The sequence below is a fragment of the Oncorhynchus gorbuscha genome, linkage group LG19 (genome assembly GCF_021184085.1).
Source record: "Oncorhynchus gorbuscha isolate QuinsamMale2020 ecotype Even-year linkage group LG19, OgorEven_v1.0, whole genome shotgun sequence".
NCBI lineage: Eukaryota > Metazoa > Chordata > Actinopteri > Salmoniformes > Salmonidae > Oncorhynchus > Oncorhynchus gorbuscha.
The window spans coordinates 40,979,337-41,005,802 of NC_060191.1; the positions used below are offsets into that span (position 1 = coordinate 40,979,337).

The 26,466-nt window shown below is 47.3% G+C and overlaps 1 protein-coding gene across 8 annotated transcripts in view; it reads left to right on the forward strand.

The window, feature by feature from the left end:
* LOC124006515 (SID1 transmembrane family member 2-like) overlaps positions 1-26,379 on the forward strand; it is a 34,199-nt gene extending 7,820 nt beyond the window's left edge. Inside the window, exons 2-27 of one of the 8 annotated variants that reach the window (XM_046316573.1) lie at positions 297-421; positions 4,407-4,571; positions 4,917-4,962; positions 5,421-5,522; positions 8,083-8,166; positions 8,433-8,598; positions 8,830-8,923; positions 9,032-9,090; positions 9,336-9,347; positions 9,843-9,890; positions 10,293-10,367; positions 10,569-10,631; positions 11,045-11,163; positions 16,220-16,293; positions 16,518-16,584; positions 16,783-16,856; positions 17,062-17,185; positions 18,518-18,635; positions 18,893-19,029; positions 20,662-20,770; positions 20,984-21,060; positions 21,651-21,697; positions 22,328-22,433; positions 23,376-23,486; positions 23,849-23,962; positions 25,688-26,379. In XM_046316573.1, coding sequence (XP_046172529.1) covers positions 297-421; positions 4,407-4,571; positions 4,917-4,962; positions 5,421-5,522; positions 8,083-8,166; positions 8,433-8,598; positions 8,830-8,923; positions 9,032-9,090; positions 9,336-9,347; positions 9,843-9,890; positions 10,293-10,367; positions 10,569-10,631; positions 11,045-11,163; positions 16,220-16,293; positions 16,518-16,584; positions 16,783-16,856; positions 17,062-17,185; positions 18,518-18,635; positions 18,893-19,029; positions 20,662-20,770; positions 20,984-21,060; positions 21,651-21,697; positions 22,328-22,433; positions 23,376-23,486; positions 23,849-23,962; positions 25,688-25,750 — 2,379 coding nt within the window. In that variant the 3' untranslated portion in view covers positions 25,751-26,379. The other 7 variants (XM_046316576.1, XM_046316574.1, XM_046316575.1 and 4 more) reach the window with 7 other exon arrangements.
* Positions 26,380-26,466: the final 87 nt, after the last annotated feature.

Below are 26,466 nucleotides of genomic sequence, written 5' to 3' on the forward strand. Positions count from 1 at the left end.
CAAGAGTGTGCAAAGCTGTCATCAAGGCAAAGGGTGGCTACTTTGAAGAATCTCAAATATAAAATATATTTTGATTTGTTTAACTCATTTTTGGTAACTACGTGATTCCATAAGTGTTATTTCATAGTTTGGATGTCTTCACTATTATTCTACAATGTAGAAAATTGTACAAATACAGAAAAACCCTGGAATGAGTAGGTGTGTCCAAACTTTTGACTGGTACTGTATGTACTGTATGTCGTTTTACATTGAGTTTCTTTAACCCTCTCCCTCTCTCTCTCTCCCTGCCCTGGCAGACGGAGGGGGTCCGTGTGACTGTGGACGTACTGTCAGAGGGGGCAGAGAGCAGTCCCATCCTGTTTGTGGTCAGACAGAAGCAGGCTGTGCTGTCCTTCCAGGTCCCCCTCATACTGCGTGGACTGTGAGTAGCCTAACCTGCTGGCACAATGTATTATTATTATTATTATAGAATAAGGACTCAAGTCGGCTCTAATCAAGACATTTCTATCGTCAACGTTCCACAACGTTGTGCCCTACTGGCTGCAGCCCTGGCACATCCTGGTTCTGTCCCTGTGTTACATCACCAAACCATTTTATTATCTCAATACCCATTTGAGATACACCTGGGCATTTTCAACTAGAGTGGAGGGGAAGCACGATACGTGGTTATACTTTGGTATTCAATTATTCAGTTCTGTCAAAGAAAACAACCTAAACCAACAGGCCATACAGTTGTGTAGCCTAGTCCTAGATGTTGTAGAGGTTTTGTTTCTCCTTGAGTATATTTTTGCTGTGTCTCTCTTCATTATGTAGGCTAGATATATTGACTTATTCATGGGTTGAAGATACAATGAGCTCCAAAAGTATTGGAACAGTGACACATGAATTGTTTGTTTTGGCTTGTGAGTCACAAGTTTGATGTCGTCATTGTGTGCTAGGAATATGGGACCAAATACTAAACTTTTGGCTACTTTAAAAGTCTTAAGTGAATTTGTCCCAATACGTTGGTCCCCTAAAATGGAGGAACTATGTACAAAAAGTGCCGTAATTCCTGAACGGTTTATCCGATATGGATGGAATTACCCTCAAATTAAAGCTGACCGTCTGCACTTTAAGCTCGTAGTCATTGTATCATTTCAAAGTGCTGGAGTACAGAGCCTAAACAAAAACAAAATGTCACTGTCCCAATACTTCGAGCTCACTGTATTATAAACATTACAGAGAGATGGGAGTGGTGGCAGGGCAAGAAGACATACAAAGAAAAAGAAAACCGCAAACCCTGTATCTGGCGGTTAGGAGGGTTGGGCCAGTAACCGAAAGATTATTGTTTGAATCCCGAGCCGACAGTCAAATCTGTCATTCTGCCCTTGAGCGAGGCAATTAACTCGAATTGCTCCAGGGTTGCTGTCAATAATGGCTGATCCCTGGCTGTGACCCCACTCTCCGAGGGTGTCTCAGGGGGAGTGGCATATGCAAAAAACACATTTCCATTTCACACCTGTACATACAGTGAAACAGGACTATATAAGCACCCCCTAATTATTATATGATATAGGTCTAAGTGTTTAGCCTGCATGCAGAGCCTACTTGTTTTTTTATTATACTGTAGCCCAGGGTCTCCCGAACTCCGTCCTTGAAGGGGTGCACGTTTTTTTTTTTTTTTTTTTCTAACACTACACAGCTGATTCCAATAACCAACTCATCAGCAAGCTTTGCTCATTTGAATTAGCTTGTAGTGTTAGGGTAAAAACCAAAAAGTCCCCAGGACCGAATTTGGGAAACGCTACAGTTGCCTGTCTTTCATGGCTTAACAGAATCCCATGGACTTGCGCAATACCAGAACACCCGTGTCATGTGGTAAAGCCATCTAGTTGAGAGCGAGTCATCGTTGAACATTGAACTTTCACTTCCACATAAACATAAAGCATAGGCTTCATTTCCCCAGACACTAGCCATAATTACAGTACTTGCTAGGTTGTTGGATTTTGGGAAGTTGCAGCTTTTTTCTTTAATTTACACAAAGTTTTTTGTTGACACAATTTGACAGGCCAATTCTCAGTTCCTTTCACAGCAGGGGTTTTTCCTATCATCCTGTTGGTATCATAATTTTCCCACCATAGGCACTGCTATGAGCTGTCTGCAATGGTCATGGTTAAGTTCAACCTTAAAATAGCGTAGGCTGTGTAATATTAATTGGCATCCTATTTTCCCCATGTACCCTGCTCAAATGTAGTGCAATTATGGTACTGCATAGGGATTAGGGTGTAATGTTGGACGTGACCTAGTCTAATACAGGCCTTTTTATGTTCTATGAGCTCAAGTCTGTTATCATGATTTCTATATTGAGCTATCCTCTTGGCCAGGTCTCCCGTAAAGAGGTCATCTGGGGCCTCCCAGGTGCCGCAGCGGTCTAAGGCTCTGCATCGCAGTACTAGTGGCGTCACTACAAACCCACGTTCGATCCCACGCTGTGTCGCAGCCGGCCGCAACCGGGAAACCTATGAGGCGGCACACAATTGACCCAGCGCCGTCCGGGTTAGGGGAGGGTTTGGCCGGCCGGGGGTATCCTTATCCCATTGCACTCTAGCGACTCCTTGTGGCGGGCCGGGCGCACGCTGACTTTGGTCGCCAGCTGTATGGTGTTTCCTCCGACACATTGGTGCGGCTGACATCCGGGTTAAGTGAGCAGTGTGTCAAGAAGCAGTGCGGCTTGGCAGGGTCATGTTTCGGAGGACGCACAGCTCTTGACATTTGCCTCCCCCGAGTCCCTACGGGAGTTGCAGCGATGAATCAAGACTGTAACTACCAATTGGGTACCATGAAAAAAGGGGGGGAAAGTATGACAAAAAAATCAAATATATATACACTGCTCAAAAAAATAAAGGGAACACTTAAACAACACAATGTAACTCCAAGTCAATCACACTTCTGTGAAATCAAACTGTCCACTTAGGAAGCAACACTGATTGACAATAAATTTCACATGCTGTTGTGCAAATGGAATAGACAACAGGTGGAAATTATAGGCAATTAGCAAGACACTCCCAATAAAGGAGTGGTTCTGCAGGTGGTGACCACAGACCACTTCTCAGTTCCTATGCTTCCTGGCTGTTGTTTTGGTCACTTTTGAATGCTGGCGGTGCTTTCACTCTAGTGGTAGCATGAGACGGAGTCTACAACCCACACAAGTAGCTCAGGTAGTGCAGCTCATCCAGGACGGGACATCAATGCGAGCTGTGTCTGTCAGCGTAGTGTCCAGAGCATGGAGTCACTACCAGGAGACAGGCCAGCTACCATGAGATGTGGAGGAGAGCAACAACCCAGCAGCAGGACCGCTACCGCCGCCTTTGTGCAAGGAGGAGCAGGAGGAGCACTGCCAGAGCCCTGCAAAATGACCTCCAGCAGGCCACAAATGTGCATGTGTCTGCTCAAACGGTCAGAAACAGACTCCATGAGGGTGGTATGAGGGCCCGACGTCCACAGGTGGGGGTTGTGCTTACAGCCCAACACCGTGCAGGACGTTTGGCATTTGCCAGAGAACACCAAGATTGGCAAATTCGCCACTGTAGCCCTGTGATTTTCACAGATGAAAGCAGGTTCACACTGAGCACATGTGACAGACGTGACAGTCTGAAGATGCCGTGGAGAACGTTCTGCTGCCTGCAACATCCTCCAGCATGACCGGTTTGGCGGTGGGTCAGTCATGGTGTGGGGTGGGGTGGCATTTCTTTGGGGGCCTGCACAGCCCTCCATGTGCTCGCCAGAGGTAGCTTGACTGCCATTAGGTACCGAGATGAGATTCTCAGACCCCTTGTGAGACCATATGCTGGTGCGGTTGGCCCTGTATATGCTAGACCTCATGTGGCTGGAGTGTGTCAGCAGTTCCTGCAAGAGGAAGGCATTGATGCTATGGACTGGCCCGCCCGTTCCCCAAACCTGAATCCAATTGAGCACATCTGGGACATCATGTCTTGCTCAATCCACCAACGCCACGTTGCACCACAGACTGTCGAGGAGTTGGCGGAGGTCATACAGGCACGTGGAGGCCACACACATTACTGAGCCTCATTTTGACTTGTTTTAAGGATACTACATCAAAGTTGGATCAGCCTGTAGTGTGGTTTTCCACTTTAATTTTGAGTGTGACTCCAAATCCAGACCTCCATGGGTTGATAAATTTGATAATTTTTGTGTGATTCTGTTGTCATCACATTCAACTATGTGAAGAAAAAAGTATTTAATAAGAATATTTCATTCATTCAGATCTAGGATGTGTTATTTTAGTGTTCCCTTTGCTTTTTTTGAGCAGTGTATATAGAAAATGGTCTTCTGGCCTCAATGGGACTTCCTGGATGAATAGAAATGAGTGGAGAAGTGCTATCTCTTTGCCCCCCTCCCTGCTACAGGTATCAGAGGAAGTACCCCTATGCCCATGTGGGCCGAACGCTGTGCCAGCCCCCCACCCGCTCCCTCACCGAGACCCAGTACTTCTTTGTGGACGTGTCCACCCTGTCCAGCTTGGGTACCCACTACCAGCTGAGGATCAGCCGCGTGGACAGCTTCACCCTCCAGTGAGTCATCTTCATCCGGGATCATTACCTTCCTGCTAGCTAGCCGAGCGAATGCATGATACCTGATATCTGGTTGTAGAACTACATGCCTTTCACAGCCTCCCACAACAGTACATAGTCAATACTCTGAGTCATCATAGTTTATATCACTATTATGCTACTGTGCAGAGCTGGTCTAATTTGCATTAAACACTGCCTTCTTGCCTACACACGATCGTGACGGCCTATTTCTACAGCAAGCCAAGACACAACAGCATCACTCATAGAGTAGAGATGGCGTGCTGTACAGTATGTGTGACCTGACTGGCTAATGTTATTGTTGAGTGGTTATTGTCTTCATTACAGTACAGACAAGAAGTTCAGCTTCACTGCTTCACCATCCCAACCCCAGGTGAGAAACATAGCCACTCACGCTCAAATACACGTGGATACATAGGCACACAGCATATTTCCCATAAAACCCTTATACTGTGGCCATGAGAGGTGTGTGTGTGTGTGGGGGGGGGTTGTTTAAGTCTAAAGGCCAGGGCCAAGAAGGTGATTGAGATTAAAGAAGGGATGTGTGTGCGTGATTTGTTGAGGTGTTGCGTAACAGCTGTCGAGACCGAGACGGAAGGACATTTATATTGTTACATCACACATTTTGCATGTACAAATGTTTTGCATTTTTGTATTCTATAGATTTCTTTCAAAACTGTAGATCTATCAACATAGTAGAATAGTATTGTTAGGAAGTATGCATTACATTAAAAAATATATATTATTATAATAATCTGAATTATGACTTGTTCTGATAAATATGTGATCCTTTTTTAATAATTATAACTCCCGATTTTTTTTTTCTCTTAGTACTTCAAATATGTGTTCCCTGACGGAGTGGACACGGTTATCGTCAAGGTCAACTCCGAGATGACCTTCCCGTGCTCTGTCATGTCCATCCAGGACATCCAGGTAAACTAACTTGACCAAACCTGTTCATTAGGCACCGGAGGTGGGACCAAGTCACTATTATTCCAGTCACAAGCAAGTCTTAAGTCACAAGTCGAGTCCAAAGTCTAATGGGTCAAGTCCAAGTCGTGCATTCTAAGAGCGTGTCGAGTCAGAAGTTTTCAAGTAAAAAAAGAAGAAAAGAAATCTGTACACGCAATGGCTTTCCCAACTAGAAATCGTTATTTATTTATCGAGGCTCCAGGACAGCCCTTTTCATTATGTTGTCTGCAACATACCTTTATGCCATTGTAAAATAGGGACCTTGTGGCAGTCGTAAGGGCATGACATCAGCAGAAGGCAAGGCAGATTGACGTGCTCGGAGTGTACATTTATTTACAGGTCTTGGTGATTCAATGGTGAAAGCGCCATATCATACCAGATATACACCTGCAATAGCCCAAAAGAAATAGCCTCAGGTTAAGCCTGATACAATCTGAACGGACACAGGTAGAGGGCAAGACTGTACAGCCTCCCCTTGAGAAACCAAATAGAATCTGTTTAACAGGAGCAGGTAGACCTGCATAAATAATATAAGCTCGGACACCCAGGACCATACAATTACATCCAATAAACTGATTCTACAATTTAAAGGCAATTTCCACATCCATTGGTACATTCCTCTTAATCAGACATAATGATATTTCAACACCATGCATCCATGGATCAATCCTTTTACCTTATTCTACGTTCTCCAAAGCCTGGAGCGCAGCCCACGTAGCCTATTTCTATATGCACTGAGGCGCACGCACTGCTATTACACACAACCAGAATGACAGAGACTAATGGTGCTTTCAAGACAACTCAGGAAAAATACGAGGTCAAATCATGACATCGGTGACCTTCAGGTCTGAAAGTCGGAGCTCTAGAATCCCGAGATGGAATTCTGAGTTGGATGACCGTTCAAAACGATTTTTCCCAGTCGGAGCTCGTTTTTTTCCCCGACTTCCCAGTTGTCTTGAACGCACTGAAGTCGGAAGTATGAGATTTCCGAGTTTCCAGTTCCGAGTTCCCAGTTGTTTTGAACGCGGCAATAGGAAGACACGGAACTCTGACATAACCAAGGGAAATATGAACAAAGGGAACCATACATTTAATTACATAAACAGAACTTCTACCACATGAGTCTTGTAAATGTTCATGTGCACCATAAAACATCACGCCACTCATAGGGTAAGAAATGGTCGGCTAAATATAAATGTATTGTAGTCCTATGAAGCAGAAATGTCTACGTGTTGCAATAAACGGTACGGGGATGGAATGATGAAACGCTAGCAATTATTGTAGTATTAGATGGAAAATAGATTTGCAACAGGGCCTATGCACGTGTGAAAGCAACAGCAAACATGTCAACAAGAGGGAAAAAAGCACTCTCAGCCGGCGGGAGTTTGAGGAGTGCAAGTGAAGAGCCACGCCAATGGTGCATCTTCACCACGGTAATAATACATTTGAATTCCAAATGCAAGCTTCATGAGTAAATGATCCATTTCAAGCAATTGTTACATACCAAAAGACCAGTAGGCCTATGCTAGTCATTGTTAGCCCATTGCTGATGAGCTTGCAAAGTAAACGGTTAATATTCTTGATAACCAAACCATTTTTGGAGCTGCATATGTATTATGGCAATCCTCTTCCTACATTTTAAGGTTTACGCTGCACCCGATCCTATAGCTTGTACAGCAAATCAGCAATCTGCTTGCTAGCTCACCCGACCTGTGTTGATTGACAGTTTGCTGGTCCAATCAGAGTGCTGAGTGTGTGTTTCACTAGCCAATCTGTTGCAGGTTTTTTTGCATGGTCGGTGCTGCGGGTAATGCCTTTGGCTGCGTGTGGAATAATCCACGTAGACTCTGTGCCACAAAATGCGTGACGGACAAAACATTAGAAAACCTGGCCATATAAATTCAAGTAATCAGTCTCAAGTCAAAGTTGAGTCCTTGAGTGTTGAGGCTCCAAGTCAAGTTTCAAGTTGTTTTATTTTATATCGAGTCATCGTGTGACTCGAGTCCACAACTCGGAAGTAACTGAACTGAAACAGGGAGGGACTGTTGAGAAATGCAAAGATAAACACTTGTTTTAGTTTTCTGTTGCAAAACGCTTTGCTATGGTGTACCCTAATGACTGTGGTCCCTCAGCCTATTGTCTCCAATGGCTAGCCTCCGATATACAACACACGGGCAGTGTTGAGTTCATTCTGAGCAACCCAGCAAACCCTAGACAGCTGTGAATGAACTTGTGAAATGCACTGGTTTTACCCTAAAGCAGTTTAAAGTTGTAAAAGAGAGGCGTTACTAAAACATAATGTAAAGCTCTGTCAGGTGTGTTATCAGCTCACACAGGGGGGGGTCTCTGAAATGTAGGCCAATATAGAAATCTGCATTCCACACACTTGATGGGGTCTGTTGCCGTGGCAACCACATTAGCCCTGGCTGCATCTGTTCTGCTCTCAGGCAGACACACACACACATACAGATACACTTGTTCCTCTCTGATTGCTAAATTCTGTATTCTACCTTATCATCAGTGCCCAGTGTATGACTTGGATAACAACGTGGCCTTCATTGGAATGTATCAAACCATGACCAAGACAGCTGCCATCACTGTCCAGGTAAAAATACACACACACACACTGGAGACATCAGGTAATTGATCAATAAATACATTTTTACAGCTCACTTGCCACAATGGACAACCATTTCATCAACTCTCTCTTTCTCTCTCTCTTTCTCTCTTTCTCTCTCTTCTCTTTCTCTCTCCTCTCTCCTCTCTTTTTCTCTCCTCTCTCGCTATTCTTTCTCTCTCGCTGTCTCTCTTTCTCTCTCGCTCTCTCTCTCTTTCCCCCTCTCCCCTCTTTTCTTATCTCGTGGCCCCCAGAGGAAGGACTTCCCTAGTAACAGTTTCTATGTGGTGGTGGTGGTGAAGACTGAGGACGAGGCATGTGGGGGTCCCCTGCGCTTCTACCCCCTCCGTCCAGATGAGCTCATCGATGCCGGCAACCGCAGTAAAACGCTGGACGTGGTCGTCTCTCCCGCTATCAGCTGTGAGTCACTCAGCCAGGCAGGCCAAAGGACTTCAGCTCCATCAAACAGTACATCAATGTAGCAGAGAGAAATGTTACTGTCTGACTCTCTCTCTCTTTCTATTCGTCTGTTTCTCTCTAACATCTCTCTCATTTGCTCTTCCTCTCACTCTCTCTCTCCCTCTCTCCTTCCACGCTCTACCCTGTCCCCCCCCCCTCCTCTCTCTCTCTATCCCCCTCTCTCCGTCTCAGCGGATGTGTACGTGATGGGCATGCTATTCTGCCTGGGCATCTTCCTCTCCTTCTACCTGCTCACCTTCCTGGTGGCCTGTGTGGAGAACAAGAGGTCTGTCGATCGCCCCACTGTCGTATACAGTAAGTACACCATTTCATACACGGTCATATAGAGGCTTTGGAACTCAAGTGTCTCTCTCTGGGTTTTTTCTCTGGTCAGGATGCACAGGAGAAGGGAGGGGCTTCTGAACCCAGCGGACATGTCGCCCGCAGAGACAGGTATCCCAGCAACCCACTACAACGGCACACTCCGTTGTACTTCCTTGTCAGAGGGGTGTACAGAGAAGAGGGGAGAGAACCATCTCTGTAACTCTGTGTTTAAGATTGAAAGATGAGTTGTAGAAGGAATGCGTACCATTTAATAGTTGCCCCATCAGATGAAGGATTTACTGGTCTATTTCTCTTTAAGTTGTATATTTGAATTTGTCCATTTTTCTTTCTCCCCATGCTAAACTTTGGCTCAGCCTCTCTACTGGGTAAGAATGTTGGAGCAGTGGTATATTCTCTGTGACTGAGCCTCTCCCACAGTTTCACACTACTCATTACCCGTCCTGCATGCTATACAAATGGCTACACCCATCTCACAGTCATTGTCACCAGTATGATGTCATCCAGTGGAGGGATGACGGCTTATCATCTGGGTGGATGAGGAATCATCCTCCTCATGCATGTCTAAACACTTGCCCATGGTCATGCTTTGGATGAAAGGATGGTTACGGTGGTTTGGTTCCAATGGGAGTCTGACTGAAAGTGACTTCTGTTTTCAATAGTCACTCTTCATCTCCCATTGGACTCGCACCCTAGGGCACCCTTGCATTAACCCTTGCCTCACTTTTCAACCTCTGAACCCACAGGGCATGGTGTGTCCTCTCTGACTAACCATTCATCTAGATGCTGTGGTAGAGTGTAGACTACTAACTGCATGTGTTTGGTGTGCGTTTATGTGACATGATCTCTACCTGTTCCCATAGGAAAGCCAGGTGTGACTCCAGTCTCCCCCTATGAATACGGCTCCTTTGGTGAGTGTGTGTGTGCTCATTTACTTTACAAGTGTGACGATATTTGAAACGTTTCGAGTGAAAATGTTGTCAATCAATGTAGCTAACCGAGGATGACCGAGCTTTCACTGTTCTAGGTCTGTTGTGTGTCTCATTGCTTGGTTTCACATGAGTCTCCTCGTGAATGTGCACTCCTTCACTACTTCCCACCACTCTAAAAGCATTGGACTGGGGGAGTCACGGACTAGCTGCACTTTTCACCCTATTTCTTTTACCAGCCATTTCCTTTCAAATCCGTGAAGGGAAGTGAACAAGCGCACACTTTGGGAGGAAGGAAGGATAACTGGGACACAGCCAAAGTGAATACTTACACCACTTCAAGCAAGCTTTTAATGTTGTTTCTCTCTGCTATTGTTTCTACAGTGGACAACGCCAGCACGTTGAGCTCAGAGGCCATCACAGACAGCATAGCATCAGATGCCAACTATGGATACATGGGTATGGAGTAGGATGACTAAATACAGAGGTCTACTCACATACTGTACACACCCCGATGGGCAAATACACACATTGGGTCAACATGGCACGAAATCCGTCTTCACGTTATGTTGCACAGCATTTCACCACCAAACTGGCCCTCGATTGGAGGGCTGCGGAGTGCTCTTGTTTCTTATTGGTTTATCTGTGTTTGTTTATCAGGACAGGAGATTTTGAAACGCAGACCATTCCTAACTGCCATCCACCACGTAGCCATCCGCATTGGTGACCCTCGCTGACTTAGCCAGCCAGCCAATCGCATCCCTTCACTGTATAAATCAGCCCCATGTCAATCACTTCAGAATGTGTTCAAGATCTATATACCTTTTGATGTAATTTAATGCTCTGATGACCACAGATGGAGACCTCAACCAAAACAATCACATATGGTCAACGATCATGTTGGACTGTATGCAGAGATAATGATGGAATGTTGAGGATGATTTCAATTGTACATTTTGTAATTATCACGAATGCGTCATTGGCCAGAATCACCAATCTATTGAATACGTCCCAAATCATATTTAAAAAAAATCTTAAGCCGTAAAACCAATAAACTATCAAATTGAGAAATATAGCCCTGAGTCACTGACAAACTTACTGTTTCCTCTCTCTGTCTCTCTCTCTCCGTCTCTCAGAGCGTTCGTTGGAGAGTGTAGCGGGTCGTAGTCGACAGGAGTCTCTGAGCTCTATAGAGGAGGATGACTATGACACGTTGGCCGACATCGACTCGGACAAGAACATCGTCCGCACAAAGGTCTGACACATCCCTCCTCCATTCCCCCTCTACCTCTCCTACATTCCTCATCCCTCCTCCATTCCCCCTCTACCTCTCCCTCATCCCTCCTCCATTCCCCCTCTACCTCTCCCTCATCCCTCCTCCATTCCCCCTCTACCTCTCCCTCATCCCTCCTCCATTCCCCCTCTACCTCTCCTACATTCCTCATCCCTCCTCCATTCCCCCTCTACCTCTCCTACATTCCTCATCCCTCCTCCATTCTACCTCTCCTACATTCCTCATCCCTCCTCCATTCCCCCTCTACCTCTCCCTCATCCCTCCTCCATTCCCCCTCTACCTCTCCCTCATCCCTCCTCCATTCCCCCTCTACCTCTCCCTCATCCCTCCTCCATTCCCCCTCTACCTCTCCTACATTCCTCATCCCTCCTCCATTCCCCCTCTACCTCTCCTACATTCCTCTCCTCATCCTCATCCCTCCTCCATTCCCCCTCTACCTCTCTTACATTCCTTATCCCTCCTCCATTCCCCCTCTACCTCTCCTACATCCCTCATCCCTCCTCCATTCCCCCTCTACCTCTCCTACATCCCTCATCCCTCCTCCATTCCCCCTCTACCTCTCCTACATCCCTCATCCCTCCTCCATTCCCCCTCTACCTCTCCCTCATCCCTCCTCCATTCCCCTCTACCGCTCCCTCATCCCTCCTCCATTCCCCCTCTACCTCTCCTACATTCCTCATCCCTCCTCCATTCCCCCTCTACCTCTCCTACATTCCTCATCCCTCCTCCATTCTACCTCTCCTACATTCCTCATCCCTCCTCCATTCCCCCTCTACCTCTCCTACATTCCTCATCCCTCCTCCATTCTACCTCTCCTACATGCCTCATCCCTCCTCCATTCCCCCTCTACCTCTCCTACATGCCTCATCCCTCCTCCATTCCCCCTCTACCTCTCCCTCATTCCTCATCCATCCTCCATTCCCCCTCTACCTCTCCCTCATCCCTCCTCCATTCCCCCTCTACCTCTCCTACATTCCTCATCCCTCCTCCATTCCCCCTCTACATCCCTCGTCCCTCCTCCATTCCCCCTACCTCTCCTACAAGCCTCATCCCTCCTCCATTCCCCCTCTCTCTCCCTCATCCCTCCTCCATTCCCCCTCTACCTCTCCTACATTCCTCATCCCTCCTCCATTCCCCCTCTACCTCTCCTACATCCCTCATCCCTCCTCCATTCCCCCTCTACCTCTCCTACATCCCTCATCCCTCCTCCATTCCCCCTCTACCTCTCCTACATCCCTCATCCCTCCTCCATTCCCCCTCTACCTCTCCTACATCCCTCATCCCTCCTCCATTCCCCCTCTACCTCTCCTACATCCCTCATCCCTCCTCCATTCCCCCTCTACCTCTCCTACATCCCTCATCCCTCCTCCATTCCCCCTCTACCTCTCCTACATGCCTCATCCCTCCTCCATTCCCCCTCTACCTCTCCTACATGCCTCATCCCTCCTCCATTCCCCCTCTACCTCTCCTACATGCCTCATCCCTCCTCCATTCCCCCTCTACCTCTCCTACATGCCTCATCCCTCCTCCATTCCCCCTCTACCTCTCCTACATGCCTCATCCCTCCTCCATTCCCCCTCTACCTCTCCTACATCCCTCATCCCTCCTCCATTCCCCCTCTACCTCTCCCTCATTCCTCATCCATCCTCCATTCCCCCTCTAACTCTCCCTCATCCCTCCTCCATTCCCCCTCTACCTCTCCTACATTCCTCATCTCTCCTCCATTCCCCCTCTACCCCCTCTACATCCCTCATCCCTCCTCCATTCCCCCTACCTCTCCTACATGCCTCATCCCTCCTCCATTCCCCCTCTATCTCTCCCTCATCCCTCCTCCATTCCCCCTCTACCTCTCCTACATTCCTCATCCCTCCTCCATTCCCCCTCTACCCCCTCTACATCCCTCATCCCTCCTCCATTTTCTCTCTACCTCTCCTACATCCCTCATCCCTCCTCCATTCCCCCTCTACCTCTCCTACATGCCTAATCCCTCCTCCATTCCCCCTCTACCTCTCCTACATCACTCCTCCAATTCCCCCTCTACCACATTCCTCCTCCATTCCCCCTCTACCACATCCCTCCTCCATTCCCCCTCCACCACATCCCTCCTCCATTCCCCCTTTAACACATCCCTCCTCCATTCCCCCTCCACCACATCCCTCCTCCATTCCCCCTTTACCACATCCCTCCTCCATTCCCCCTCTACCACATCCCTCCTCCATTCCCCCTCTACCACATCCCTCCTCCATTCCCCCTCTACCACATCCCTCCTCCATTCCCCCTCTACCACATCCCTCCTCCATTCCCCCTCTACCACATCCCTCCTCCATTCCCCCTCTACCACATCCCTCCTCCATTCCCCCTCTACCACATCCCTCCTCCATTCCCCCTCTACCACATCCCTCCTCCATTCCCCCTCTACCACATCCCTCCTCCATTCCCCCTCTACCACATCCCTCCTCCATTCCCCCTCTACCTCATCCCTCCTCCATTCCCCCTCGACCGCTCCTACATCCCTCCTCCATTCCCCCTCTACCTCTCCTACATCCCTCCTCCATTCCCCCTCTACCTCTCCTACATCCCTCATCCCTCCTCCATTCCCCCTCTACCTCTCCTACATGCCTCATCCCTCCTCCATTCCCCCTCTACCTCTCCTACATCACTCCTCCAATTCCCCCTCTACCACATTCCTCCTCCATTCCCCCTCTACCACATCCCTCCTCCATTCCCCCTCCACCACATCCCTCCTCCATTCCCCCTTTACCACATCCCTCCTCCATTCCCCTCCACCACATCCCTCCTCCATTCCCCCTTTACCACATCCCTCCTCCATTCCCCCTCTACCACATCCCTCCTCCATTCCCCCTCTACCACATCCCTCCTCCATTCCCCCTCTACCACATCCCTCCTCCATTCCCCCTCTACCACATCCCTCCTCCATTCCCCCTCTACCACATCCCTCCTCCATTCCCCCTCTACCACATCCCTCCTCCATTCCCCCTCTACCGCATCCCTCCTCCATTCCCCCTCTACCGCATCCCTCCTCCATTCCCCCTCTACCACATCCCTCCTCCATTCCCCCTCTACCACATCCCTCCTCCATTCCCCCTCTACCACATCCCTCCTCCATTCCCCCTCTACCACATCCCTCATCCCTCCTCCATTCCCCCTTTACCACATCCCTCCTCCATTCCCCCTTTACCACATCCCTCCTCCATTCCCCCTTTACCACATCCCTCCTCCATTCCCCCTCTACCACATCCCTCCTCCATTCCCCCTCTACCACATCCCTCCTCCATTCCCCCTCTACCACATCCCTCCTCCATTCCCCCTCTACCACATCCCTCCTCCATTCCCCCTCTACCACATCCCTCCTCCATTCCCCCTCTACCACATCCCTCCTCCATTCCCCCTCTACCACATCCCTCCTCCATTCCCCCTCTACCTCATCCCTCCTCCATTCCCCCTCGACCGCTCCTACATCCCTCCTCCATTCCCCCTCTACCTCTCCTACATCCCTCCTCCATTCCCCCTCTACCTCTCCTACATCCCTCCTCCATTCCCCCTCTACCTCTCCTACATCACTCCTCCAATTCCCCCTCTACCACATTCCTCCTCCATTCCCCCTCTACCACATCCCTCCTCCATTCCCCTCCACCACATCCCTCCTCCATTCCCCCTTTACCACATCCCTCCTCCATTCCCCCTTTACCACATCCCTCCTCCATTCCCCCTCCACCACATCCCTCCTCCATTCCCCCTTTACCACATCCCTCCTCCATTCCCCCTTTACCACATCCCTCCTCCATTCCCCCTCTACCACATCCCTCCTCCATTCCCCCTCTACCACATCCCTCCTCCATTCCCCCTCTACCTCTCCTACATCCCTCCTCCATTCCCCCTCTACCTCTCCTACATCACTCCTCCAATTCCCCCTCTACCACATTCCTCCTCCATTCCCCCTCTACCACATCCCTCCTCCATTCCCCCTCCACCACATCCCTCCTCCATTCCCCCTTTACCACATCCCTCCTCCATTCCCCCTTTACCACATCCCTCCTCCATTCCCCCTTTACCACATCCCTCCTCCATTCCCCCTCCACCACATCCCTCCTCCATTCCCCCTTTACCACATCCCTCCTCCATTCCCCCTCTACCACATCCCTCCTCCATTCCCCCTCTACCACATCCCTCCTCCATTCCCCCTCTACCACATCCCTCCTCCATTCCCCCTCTACCACATCCCTCCTCCATTCCCCCTCTACCACATCCCTCATCCCTCCTCCATTCCCCCTCCACCGCTCCTACATCCCTCCTCCATTCCCCCTCTACCTCTCCTACATCCCTCCTCCATTCCCCCTCTACCTCTCCTACATCCCTCCTCCATTCCCCCTCTACCTCTCCTACATCCCTCCTCCATTACCCCTCTACCTCTCCCTCATCCCTCCTCCGTTCCCCCTCTACCTCTCCCACATCCCTCCTCCGTTCCCCCTCTACCTCTCCCACATCCCTCCTCCGTTCCCCCTCTACCTCTCCTACATCCCTCCTCCGTTCCCCCTCTACCTCTCCTACATCCCTCCTCCGTTCCCCCTCTACCTCTCCTACATCCCTCCTCCGTTCCCCCTCTACCTCTCCTACATCCCTCCTCCGTTCCCCCTCTACCTCTCCTACATCCCTCCTCCATTCCCCCTCTACCTCATCCCTCCTCCATTCCCCCTCTACCTCATCCCTCCTCCATTCCCCCTCTACCTCATCCCTCCTCCATTCCCCCTCTACCTCTCCCTCTACCTCTCCTACATTCCTCATCCCTCCTCCATTCTACCTCTCCTACATTCCTCATTCCCCCTCTACCTCTCCTACATCCCTCCTCCATTCCCCCTCTACCTCTCCTACATCCCTCCTCCATTCCCCCTCTACCGCTCCTCCCCTGTGCATCACTCAATATTATACTCATCTTCTGTTGTTTTTGTTTACATTTTCCCTCCCAATGAAACTCATGTGGTCGCTTGTCCTTTTGCAGAAGTACCTGTGTGTGTCGGACCTCGCTCGCAAAGACAAGAGGGTTCTGAGTAAAAAGTACCAGATCTACTTCTGGTGAGTGGGGCGGAGAGTTTGCTCAAAATCTGTACATCAATGCTGGGGTTATGACCCTACGGCATCCCTCAGTCTGTCAGTACTCTAGTCAAATGCATGATAACAATTAGCTAGTGATCAATTGCCTCTTTGGATAGGAGAGTAGCTTTGTTTTGTATCAGTGGGATTAGCAATTGTACAACTGTCAGTGTCATGGCAGTTAATGTCAGTGTTGCTCTCCTCAGGAATATTGCCACCATCGGTGTGTTCTACGCCCTCCCTGTCATCCAGCTGGTCATCACTTATCAAACGGTACTGTGTGCTGCCCTCACTCACACCCCAACTGCAGATTTACTACATTATTACAGAGTTATAGCTACATTATTACAGAGTTATAACGTCTGTGTTTGTAAAGGAATTGCCTTCGAGTGAGTAGATATGACTGTAGAATCCACACGTGGTGGGTGGGTGGCTAGTGTGTTGATGTTGACATGTCCCTGCCTCCTCCAGGTTGTCAACGTGACAGGAAATCAGGACATCTGCTACTACAACTTCCTGTGTGCACACCCCCTGGGGAATCTGAGGTGTGTGTGTGTGTGTGTGTGTGTGTGTGTGTGTGTGTGTGTGTGTGTGTGTGTGTGTGTGTGTGTGTGTGTGTGTGTGTGTGTGTGTGTGTGTGTGTGTGTGTGTGTGTGTGTGTGTGTCATAAGGGAAAAAGGCATATGGCTGTATGTGTAATGTATGACTTGTATCATTCATGACATCCATTCTCTACGCTCTGGTGTGCAGTGCCTTCAACAACATACTGAGTAACCTTGGTTACGTGATGCTGGGCCTCCTCTTCCTGCTCATCGTGCTGCAGAGAGACGTCATCCACAGCAGAGCGCTGGACCGCAACGACCTCAACGCACTGGTGAGAGATCAAACTGAGATGATGCTCTTGTATATTTTGTATTTGTAATTGTTTTATTGACAGCTGTAGATTAGAGCATGTGACAGGTAGAAATCTGACGGGGGTACAGTACAGAGTGTGAGAGTGGTGGAACCGGGGGTTCGAACCGCTGCTTCTAGGGACAGTATGTGTTCCAGGGGTGGCAACACAAACCTCTAAACCAACCCCTGGTACATGTACAGGTAGGGTATTATAGCAGTGTGATCAACAATTAGAACATGAAATGAACACGTTGATATTTCCATGTATGGAATTCATATCACCACCCATGGTGTTGACATGAGGGTTTTGTCCAGATGAGATTTCCTACACACTTATGGAACGTTCCTTCTCAGTAACCAGGTTTCCATCCCAACTTTTTATGTCAAGTACGTCTCGTATAGAACATTTGACGACATGCCTGATGGAAACAGCAAATTTGTCAGTAAACTTTCCAAAATACGCTGGACAAGGTGGGTTTTATGCGCAAATGTTGCTAAAATAACCATCACATCGAGTCATGCAGTGATATGTTGTGTGGTCCTCCCACTATGATTAGGGAAAGCATGGGGTTTATTAGGCTACAGATTAAAGAAGTAATGAATTTCACCGGGTGGTGAAAGTGAATGGTGACTTAGCTTGAGGCGCCTTTCCAATATATGTCTTATTCTGGTGACATGACGATCGATGCTTGGCTGCCATTTGACAAGTAAAAATTCTCGCTCTTTTGTCCATAAAATCTCGTGTAGATTTTACCCGCACTGTATCTGCAAGCTGTTGTCTGGAGCGCTCGTGCCAAGACCATAATGGGCACATTCCCTCTATAACACAACATTTTTAGTGACAAAACCATCAGTTGAGTTGAAAATGTGATGGAAACCCATTTGAACTTTTTTGGGAAACACATTTGAATGTTTTTATTCTGTACATTGGAATTGAAACGCGTACGTACTCCCAGGGTGATTTAATCAGACGCACAATAACGACAGCGTTTCCATCTGAGTGGGCTCTTCGCCTGGTCAGACACCGCTGTGAAACACCACTACTTAAATAACCTCTAGGGAAATGAACAATGGATGGTCATATGTTTCTCTTTTTCTCTACAAACATCACACAGCCATTTTTAAAAATCCACAAGTCCATTTGATGGAAACAGATGTCTGGTGGCAAAATGTGCATATTTTTTTGTTTGTTTTTATGGGGATTTTAGAATGTTTGCATGAAAATCTGTCGCCAATTGGATGGAAAGCCAGCTAGTGACAATGATATACTGTAATTCTGAGCCTCTGTCTCTCCCTCCCTCCCTGTATGCAGGAGTGTGGCATCCCTAAGCACTTTGGGCTGTTCTACGCCATGGGCACAGCTCTGATGATGGAGGGGCTGCTGAGTGCCTGCTACCACGTCTGCCCCAACTACACCAACTTCCAGTTCGGTGAGACTAATGTCACGGTTGGATTATCGGGAGATTCGGAAGACACTGTAACACAAATCCTTAATAGATAGCTTTCTCAATCAGCCGAAGTCCCAGATCGGTTCATTCTTCTTGCCCAACTACATTGCTGTGACTCCAAGACAACACAAACAGATCTGGGACTCGGGCTACTTCACAGTAACTGTACTGGAAGATATTCTGTACTGTAGGAAACATCATTAATGTCTCCCTCTCCTCCTCTGTCTCCTGTCGGTCAGACACCTCCTTCATGTATATGATCGCTGGGCTGTGTGTGTTAAAGCTGTACCAGAAGAGACACCCAGATATCAATGCCAGCGCTTACACTGCCTACGCCTGTCTGGCTGCTGTCATCTTCTTCTCTGTGCTAGGAGTGGTGAGTGACGAGGGGCGCGGACACACAGACAGGCAGACTGACAGACAAAACACTACAAACACCCAACTATACATTCATGTACATACTACCTCAATTAGCCCGACTAACTGGTGCCCCCGCACTGGGATATCTGCATTGTGTCCCGCCTTCCACCACCCGCCAACCCCTCTTTTACACTACTGCTACTCTCTGTTTATCATATATGCATAGGCACTTTACCCATACCTACATGTACATACTGCCTCAATCAGCGCGACTAACTGGTGCCTGTATATAGCCTCGCTACTTTACATTTACACTTAAGTCATTTAGCAGACGCTCTTATCTATATAGCCTCTCTACCGTATATAGCCCCTCTACTGTATATAGCCTCGCTACTGTATATAGCCTCTCTACTGTATATAGCCCTCTACTGTATATAGCCCCTCTACTGTATATAGCCTCGCTACTGTATATAGCCTCGCTACTGTATATAGCCTCGCTACTGTATATAGCCCCTCTACTGTATATAGCCTCGCTACTGTATATAGCCTCTCTACTGTATATAGCCTCGCTACTGTATATAGCCTCTCTACTGTATATAGCCCCTCTACTGTATATAGCCTCTCTACTGTATATAGCCTCGCTACTGTATATAGCCCCGCTACTGTATATAGCCTCGCTACTGTATATAGCCTCTCTACTGTATATAGCCCCTCTACTGTATATAGCCCCTCTACTGTATATAGCCTCGCTACTGTATATAGCCTCTCTACTGTATATAGCCCCTCTACTGTATATAGCCTCTCTACTGTATATAGCCCCTCTACTGTATATAGCCTCGCTACTGTATATAGCCTCGCTACTGTATATAGCCTCGCTACTGTATATAGCCTCGCTACTGTATATAGCCTCTCTAATGTATATAGCCCCGCTACTGTATATAGCCCCGCTACTGTATATAGCCTCGCTACTGTATATAGCCCCTCTACTGTATATAGCCTCTCTACTGTATATAGCCTCTCTACTGTATATAGCCCCTCTACTGTATATAGCCCCTCTACTGTATATAGCCCCTCTACTGTATATAGCCCCTCTACTGTATATAGCCCCTCTACTGTATATAGCCTCGCTACTGTATATAGCCCCGCTACTGTATATAGCCCCGCTACTGTATATAGCCCCTCTACTGTATATAGCCCCTCTACTGTATATAGCCCCTCTACTGTATATAGCCCCTCTACTGTATATAGCCTCGCTACTGTTGTTTTTCACTGTTTTTATTTCTTTACTTATCTATTGTTCACCTAATACCTTTTTTTTTTTACTTAAAAATTGCACTGTTGGTCAGAGCCTGTAAGTAAGCATTTCACTGTAAGGTCTACTACACCTGTTGTATTCAGCATTTCACTGTAAGGTCTACTACACCTGTTGTATTCGGCATGTCACTGTAAGGTCTACTACACCTGTTGTATTCGGCATGTCACTGTAAGGTCTACTACACCTGTTGTATTCGGCACACGTGACAAATAAACTTTGATTTGAACTGTAGACTCTGACATACAGAACCTATAGAATCATCATTCAGCAAGTGTCAAATTCCTGATGTATCCTGATGATGGAGGTGTGTCTACCTGTGTGTGTTGTGTCCAGGTGTTCGGGAAGGGCAACATGGTGTTCTGGATCGTCTTCTCTGTCCTCCACATCCTGGCCACCATGCTGCTCAGCACCCAGCTCTACTACATGGGTCGCTGGAGACTGGGTAAGGAGTCAATCAATCGCATGCATCTATTTGTTATTTTTAAAAGCCCTTTTTTACATGAGCAATTGACTTCCTTTACCCAGCCCAAAACCACATAGAGCAAGCAATGCAGAGGCAGAAGCACAGTGGCTAGGAAAAATGACCCTGAAGACAGGAACCTAGGAGTAGGGGCTATGGACAGGTGTCAGTCTATTCTATTTGTTTGTGTTTCAGATTCTGGCATCCTGCGCAGGATTGTGTATGTGATCTACACCGACTGTATCCGCCAGTGCAGTGGCCCCATGTATATTGTGAGTATACGTCAGGGGGGGGGACTACTGCCCCCTCTCATTAAAGACACGGAAGTTCAAGGCCGACCGCGATACTGCAGGCATTGTTTGCATAAAACCTGAAACCCCCATTATGGTGAATGACCACAATGATTGCCATTTTTCCAATCTACCAATAATTGCTTCTAACAAACCAGATGTGCAGTATGTCCTTGAACCAATTTATTTTTCAACCTCACACAGAAGAACTTTAATTTAGTTTCTAATTGCAGCCTTCAGTAGCCCGGTTGGCCTTCAACTTGAGTTACTCAATGAGAGGGGGGGCAGCAGCAGCAGCACTGAGCTAGGCTGCAACGTCACTTCCTGGAGTAGCTCAAACTGCGTATCTTATGGCTCCATGAGACGCCATCTTTAACCGACTTAATTTGGCTTCAATACACTATTGAGTCTTCACATAGGAATGAATGGTGTCGCGTGATCGATGGCTTTGTCCCATTCATATATACAGTCATTGGTATACTGTACATACACACACTGTATGGAGGCTAATGTTACAAAAGATTCACAAATCCACAAATGAACGTTTCTCTCTCTCTCTCTCACTGTGTTAGGACCGAATGGTTCTGCTGGTGATGGGAAACATAGTGAACTGGTCTCTGTGAGTATTTCCTTCATTCACTCACTATCTTATTCCGCCTGGACTGCCTTTACTGCAGTGTTCTTTATATGTGACACATTTTTATTTATTTTTTTGTCAGCATCGCAAAGTACAGATCTGGTATCTTCATTTGATCACTCTGTTGTCACAGAGAATTTTCCTGCGCAGCATGAAATGCTAATTCTAGTGTATTAGGGTTTGAAAAGGCTTCTGTCCCGATTTCCGATTTAAAATGCCAGACTTGATTTGCCCGAGAAAAAAAAAAGGTATCAACCCCTACAAAAATGTCCATGAATTATAATCGACGTAATAATTCACATTTCCTGTTGCTGAATGATTTGTATGTTCCTGCTGTGAGAAACGGGGTCAAATGAAGATCTCAGATCTGTACATTGTTTGACCTCATCATGCCGTGTTCTTTATCAAAGGTCTTTCACACCTACTTTAAGTGATTCATGTATGTCCCTTTCTGTCAATGTGATTTATTGCGACTCACTCAGCCTGATGAGGCAAGGTATCCATTTGCTCTGTAGAACAGTCATTACACACCCACAACCATGGGTGGAGACTTGAGTAGAGTCGACAACTCCTCACCGACATACATTGTGTTGTTGTGTTCTGTCTGTACAGGGCTGCCTATGGGCTACTAAAGACACCCAATGACTTTGCCTCTTACCTGCTGGCCATCGCCATCTGCAACTTGCTACTCTACTTTGCCTTCTACATCATCATGAAGGTGTGTGTGTGGGGGGTGTCTAAGCTAGCATATGGGGTCTAAGCTAGCATGTGGAATTGTTTTAAGACATTGTAGGATAAGGGTTAAAAAAAAAAGATAAATCTTAACTAACTTCTGCTACTACAAAATAAAGATCTGTCAGTGTGAGAGGCAGACAATAAGTTCATCTCTGCAGCTCCTAACACCCTTAGAACAGCTTCCAGTTCCCTCCACCTCCTCATCATCAAAGAGCCACTGCTCGTCACTCCTCACCATGCCAACGCCTTAGTCCTCTCATGGTGTATGATGTTCAGGGTCTCTGTCACTGTCACTCTGTAAAAGAGAAGACCGCGCCTCACCTCCCTGTACAAGTCGACCAGACGGCTCTGCTCCTGCGCAGGCAGGTGCTGGCTGTGCTCAACGAGCACGGCCTTGTGGCTGAGCTGGTTTTGTCCTGTACTGCTCGTATTCCCACAGACCCAGGCTGCCCACCTACTGCTGTGCGGTCCATGATTCCATCCATGGTACAGCCTGGACAAATCGCTGGATGTAGTCGCTCATTATTGAGAAATGGATCGATCTTTCGAAAGCAAGTCACACTTCTAGTCAATGAGGTTGTTGCCACAAACTGAGTTCCAAATCAACATTGGCACCTAACAACCAAACATTCTCAGTACGAAACATGCTCTATTCAATTGTGATAAAATGTCAATGTATTTGTATGGTTTTAGACTCACCATGGGAATGAAAGAATGACTTTTGAATCATCAATGACTCTGGCTCTTAGCAACAGACATTCTAAATTTAAACATTCTACTTAAATGTGCTTTGTTTGACCTGTTGCCATATTCTATCAGTATTGTGTGTATATGGATAGTGCACATCGGACACATGAAACAACGTCGAACATGTTCCGGGTGTACAATCACAGATGACGTTGTGTTTCTGTGAATGTGTGTGTAGCTCCGTAGCGGTGAGAGGATCCAGTGCATGGCCATGGTGTGTATCCTCTTCACAGCCGTGGTGTGGGGCTTCGCTCTCTTCTTCTTCTTCCAGGGCCTCAGTACCTGGCAGGTCAGCACAGCCTTACAGATCAGTGGCTTCCACCACACGTCAGCCTTACACACCCCTCTTCGTGGGCCCCCAGCCATTCCATGTATTCAAACGGTTCCAGAGCTAGCACACCTGATTAATCAAACACTTGTCTGTGTAGGTAAGTTGAATCAGGTATGCTAGTTCAGGTGCACAACACAATTGTGAGTGTTCTGGGGGTCCCTGAGGAGAGGTTTGGGAAGCCCTGTCTTATGGGGGCCATGGTATCTGTAGTACCACACTTGAAAACATCACACATTTACACATCACGTCATGGTCACATAACCCCAACATTCACCTTTCACTGTGGCACTGATGGCTTTGTCCCCTCTCTCCCGCCATAGAAAACTCCCGCCGAGTCCCGGGAACACAACCGCGATTGCATCGTGCTCTCCTTCTTTGACGACCACGACATCTGGCACTTCCTGTCTTCCATTGCCATGTTTGGTTCCTTCCTGGTGAGTGTGTGTTTGGTGTGTGCGTGCACGCCTCTGGGGAGGGCCATGCGACACTCATTTCATAGTACAGTCGTGGTCAAAGGTTTTGAGAATTACACAAATATACATTTTCACAAAGTCTGCTGCATCAGTTTGTATGATGGCAATTTGCATATACTCAGAATGTTATGAAGAGTGATCAAATGAATTGCAATTAATTGCAAAGACCCTCTTTGCCATGCAAATGAACTGAATCCCCAAAAAACATTTCCACTGCCTTTCAGCCCTGCCACAAAAGGACCAGCTGACATCATGTCAGTGATTCTCTGGTTAACACAGGTGTGAGTGTTGAGGACAAGGCTGGAGATCACTCTGTCATGCTGACTGAGTTCAAATAACAGACTGGAAGCTTCAAAAGGAGGGTGCTGCTTGGAATCATTGTTCTTCCTCTGTCAACCATGGTTACCTGCAAGGAAACATGTGCCATCATCATTGCTTTGCACAAAAAGGGATTCACAGGCAAGGATATTGCTGCCAGTAAGATTGCACCTAAATCAACCATTTATCGGCTCATCAAGAACTTCAAGGAAAGCGGTTCAATTGTTGTGAAGAAGGCTTCAGGGCGCTCAAGAAAGTCTATCAAGTGCCAGGACCGTCTCCTAAAGTTGATTCAGCTGCGGGATCGGGGCACCACTTTTACAGAGCTTGATCAGGAATGGCAGCAGGCAGGTGTGAGTGCATCTGCACGCACAGTGAGCCGAAGACTTTGAGGATGGCCTGGTGTCAAGAAGGGCAGCAACTTCTCTCCAGGAAAAACATCGGGACAGACTGATATTCTGCAAAAGGTACAGGGATTGGACTGCTGAGGACTGGGTTAAAGTCATTTTCTCTGATGAATCCCCTTTCTGATTGTTTGGGGCATCGGAGAAGACAAGGTGAGCGCTACCATCAGTCCTGTGCCATGCCAACAAAGCATCCTGAGACCATTCATGTGTGGGGTTGCTTCTCAGCCAAGGGAGTGGGCTCACTCAAAATTTTGCCTAAGAACACGGCCATGAATAAAGAATGGTACCCAACACATCCTCCGAGAGAAACTTCTCCCAACCATCCAGGAACAGTTTGGTGACAAACAATGCCTTTTCCAGCATGATGGAGCACCTTGCCATAAGGCAAAATGATAACTAAGTGGCTTCGGGGAACAAAACATTGATATTTTGGGTCCATGGCTAGGAAACTCCCCAGACCTTAATCCCATTGAGAAATTGTGGTCAATCCTCAAGAGGTGGGTGGACAAACAAAAACCCACAAACTCCAAGCATTGATTTTGCAAGAATTGGCTGCCATCAGTCAGGATGTGGCCCAGAAGTTGATTGACAGCGTGTGGCCCAGAAGTTGATTGACAGCATATTATTGAAAAAGAAGGGTCAACACTGTAAATATAGACTCTTTGCACCAACTTCATGTAATTGTCAATAAAAGCCTTTGACACTTATGAAATGCTTGTAATTATACTTCAGTATTCCATAGTAACATCTGACAAAAACATCTAAAGACACTGAGGCAGCAGACTTTGTGATAATTAATGTGTCATTCTCAAAACTTTTTGCCACGACTGTATTATAAAATGGAGGGGAACACACAGATTTCACACCATCGACATGGTTATTGCTGAGCATTGATGAAGACCTCCCATTCCTGACCCAAACATACCCAGATAGTGACTGACTCCTCTGCTTTCTCTGCCAGGTTCTCCTCACCATGGACGATGACTTGAACAATGTCCAGAGAGACAAGATTTTCGTCTTCTGAGAAAGCAACTCTCTGGCTCCGCCTTAACGTTTCTCGCTGGCCAATAGTGACACGGTGGCAACTGATACGCCCAATGGCTTTGTCTCCCTGACTGCAGGCGGGCTGGGCATCTCTCAGCCAATCAAAGAGTTGGGGAAGGTTGGTGCGCCCTCCCCCAAGTTGGAATCTGTATGAACACGTGGCGTGCCAATCAATGAGTCTGGTTCACCAAGACATGCTGACATTTCTCCTTCCTGCCATCCGATATTACTGTGGTCATCGTGTTTTCTTATTGCGGATAATGTTAACAGTACGAATGTAATTTATTTTATATTGCATCATTACTGACTTGCAACTCCATCAATGCATTTAAACATGTATAGTCTGTGTGCCTGTGTGGGAGTGAGAACACACCTCATGTCCAGTCTGTCGGTGGCCTTTAATGTTCTAATCATGTGGTCTGTATTTATTTCTATGGCTCAGTCGGATACTGTACGCCGGATGGATCTGTCCCTGAGAGATTATTGATTGTATTGTAATTACTAACTACGTCCTTAGCTGGTGAGGAAAATATATTTTGCACTGTAGTATAAGAACTTGGGATTATGTGACGGAACAGTTACTGAATAAAGTTTGTCCACAATGATAAAGGTGTATTCATTAGTATAATCTGTCTCTAGGTTTTGTATTTTAAGTTACTGACAAGCAGGATGAAAAGGAAATCCAAACATGGGTTG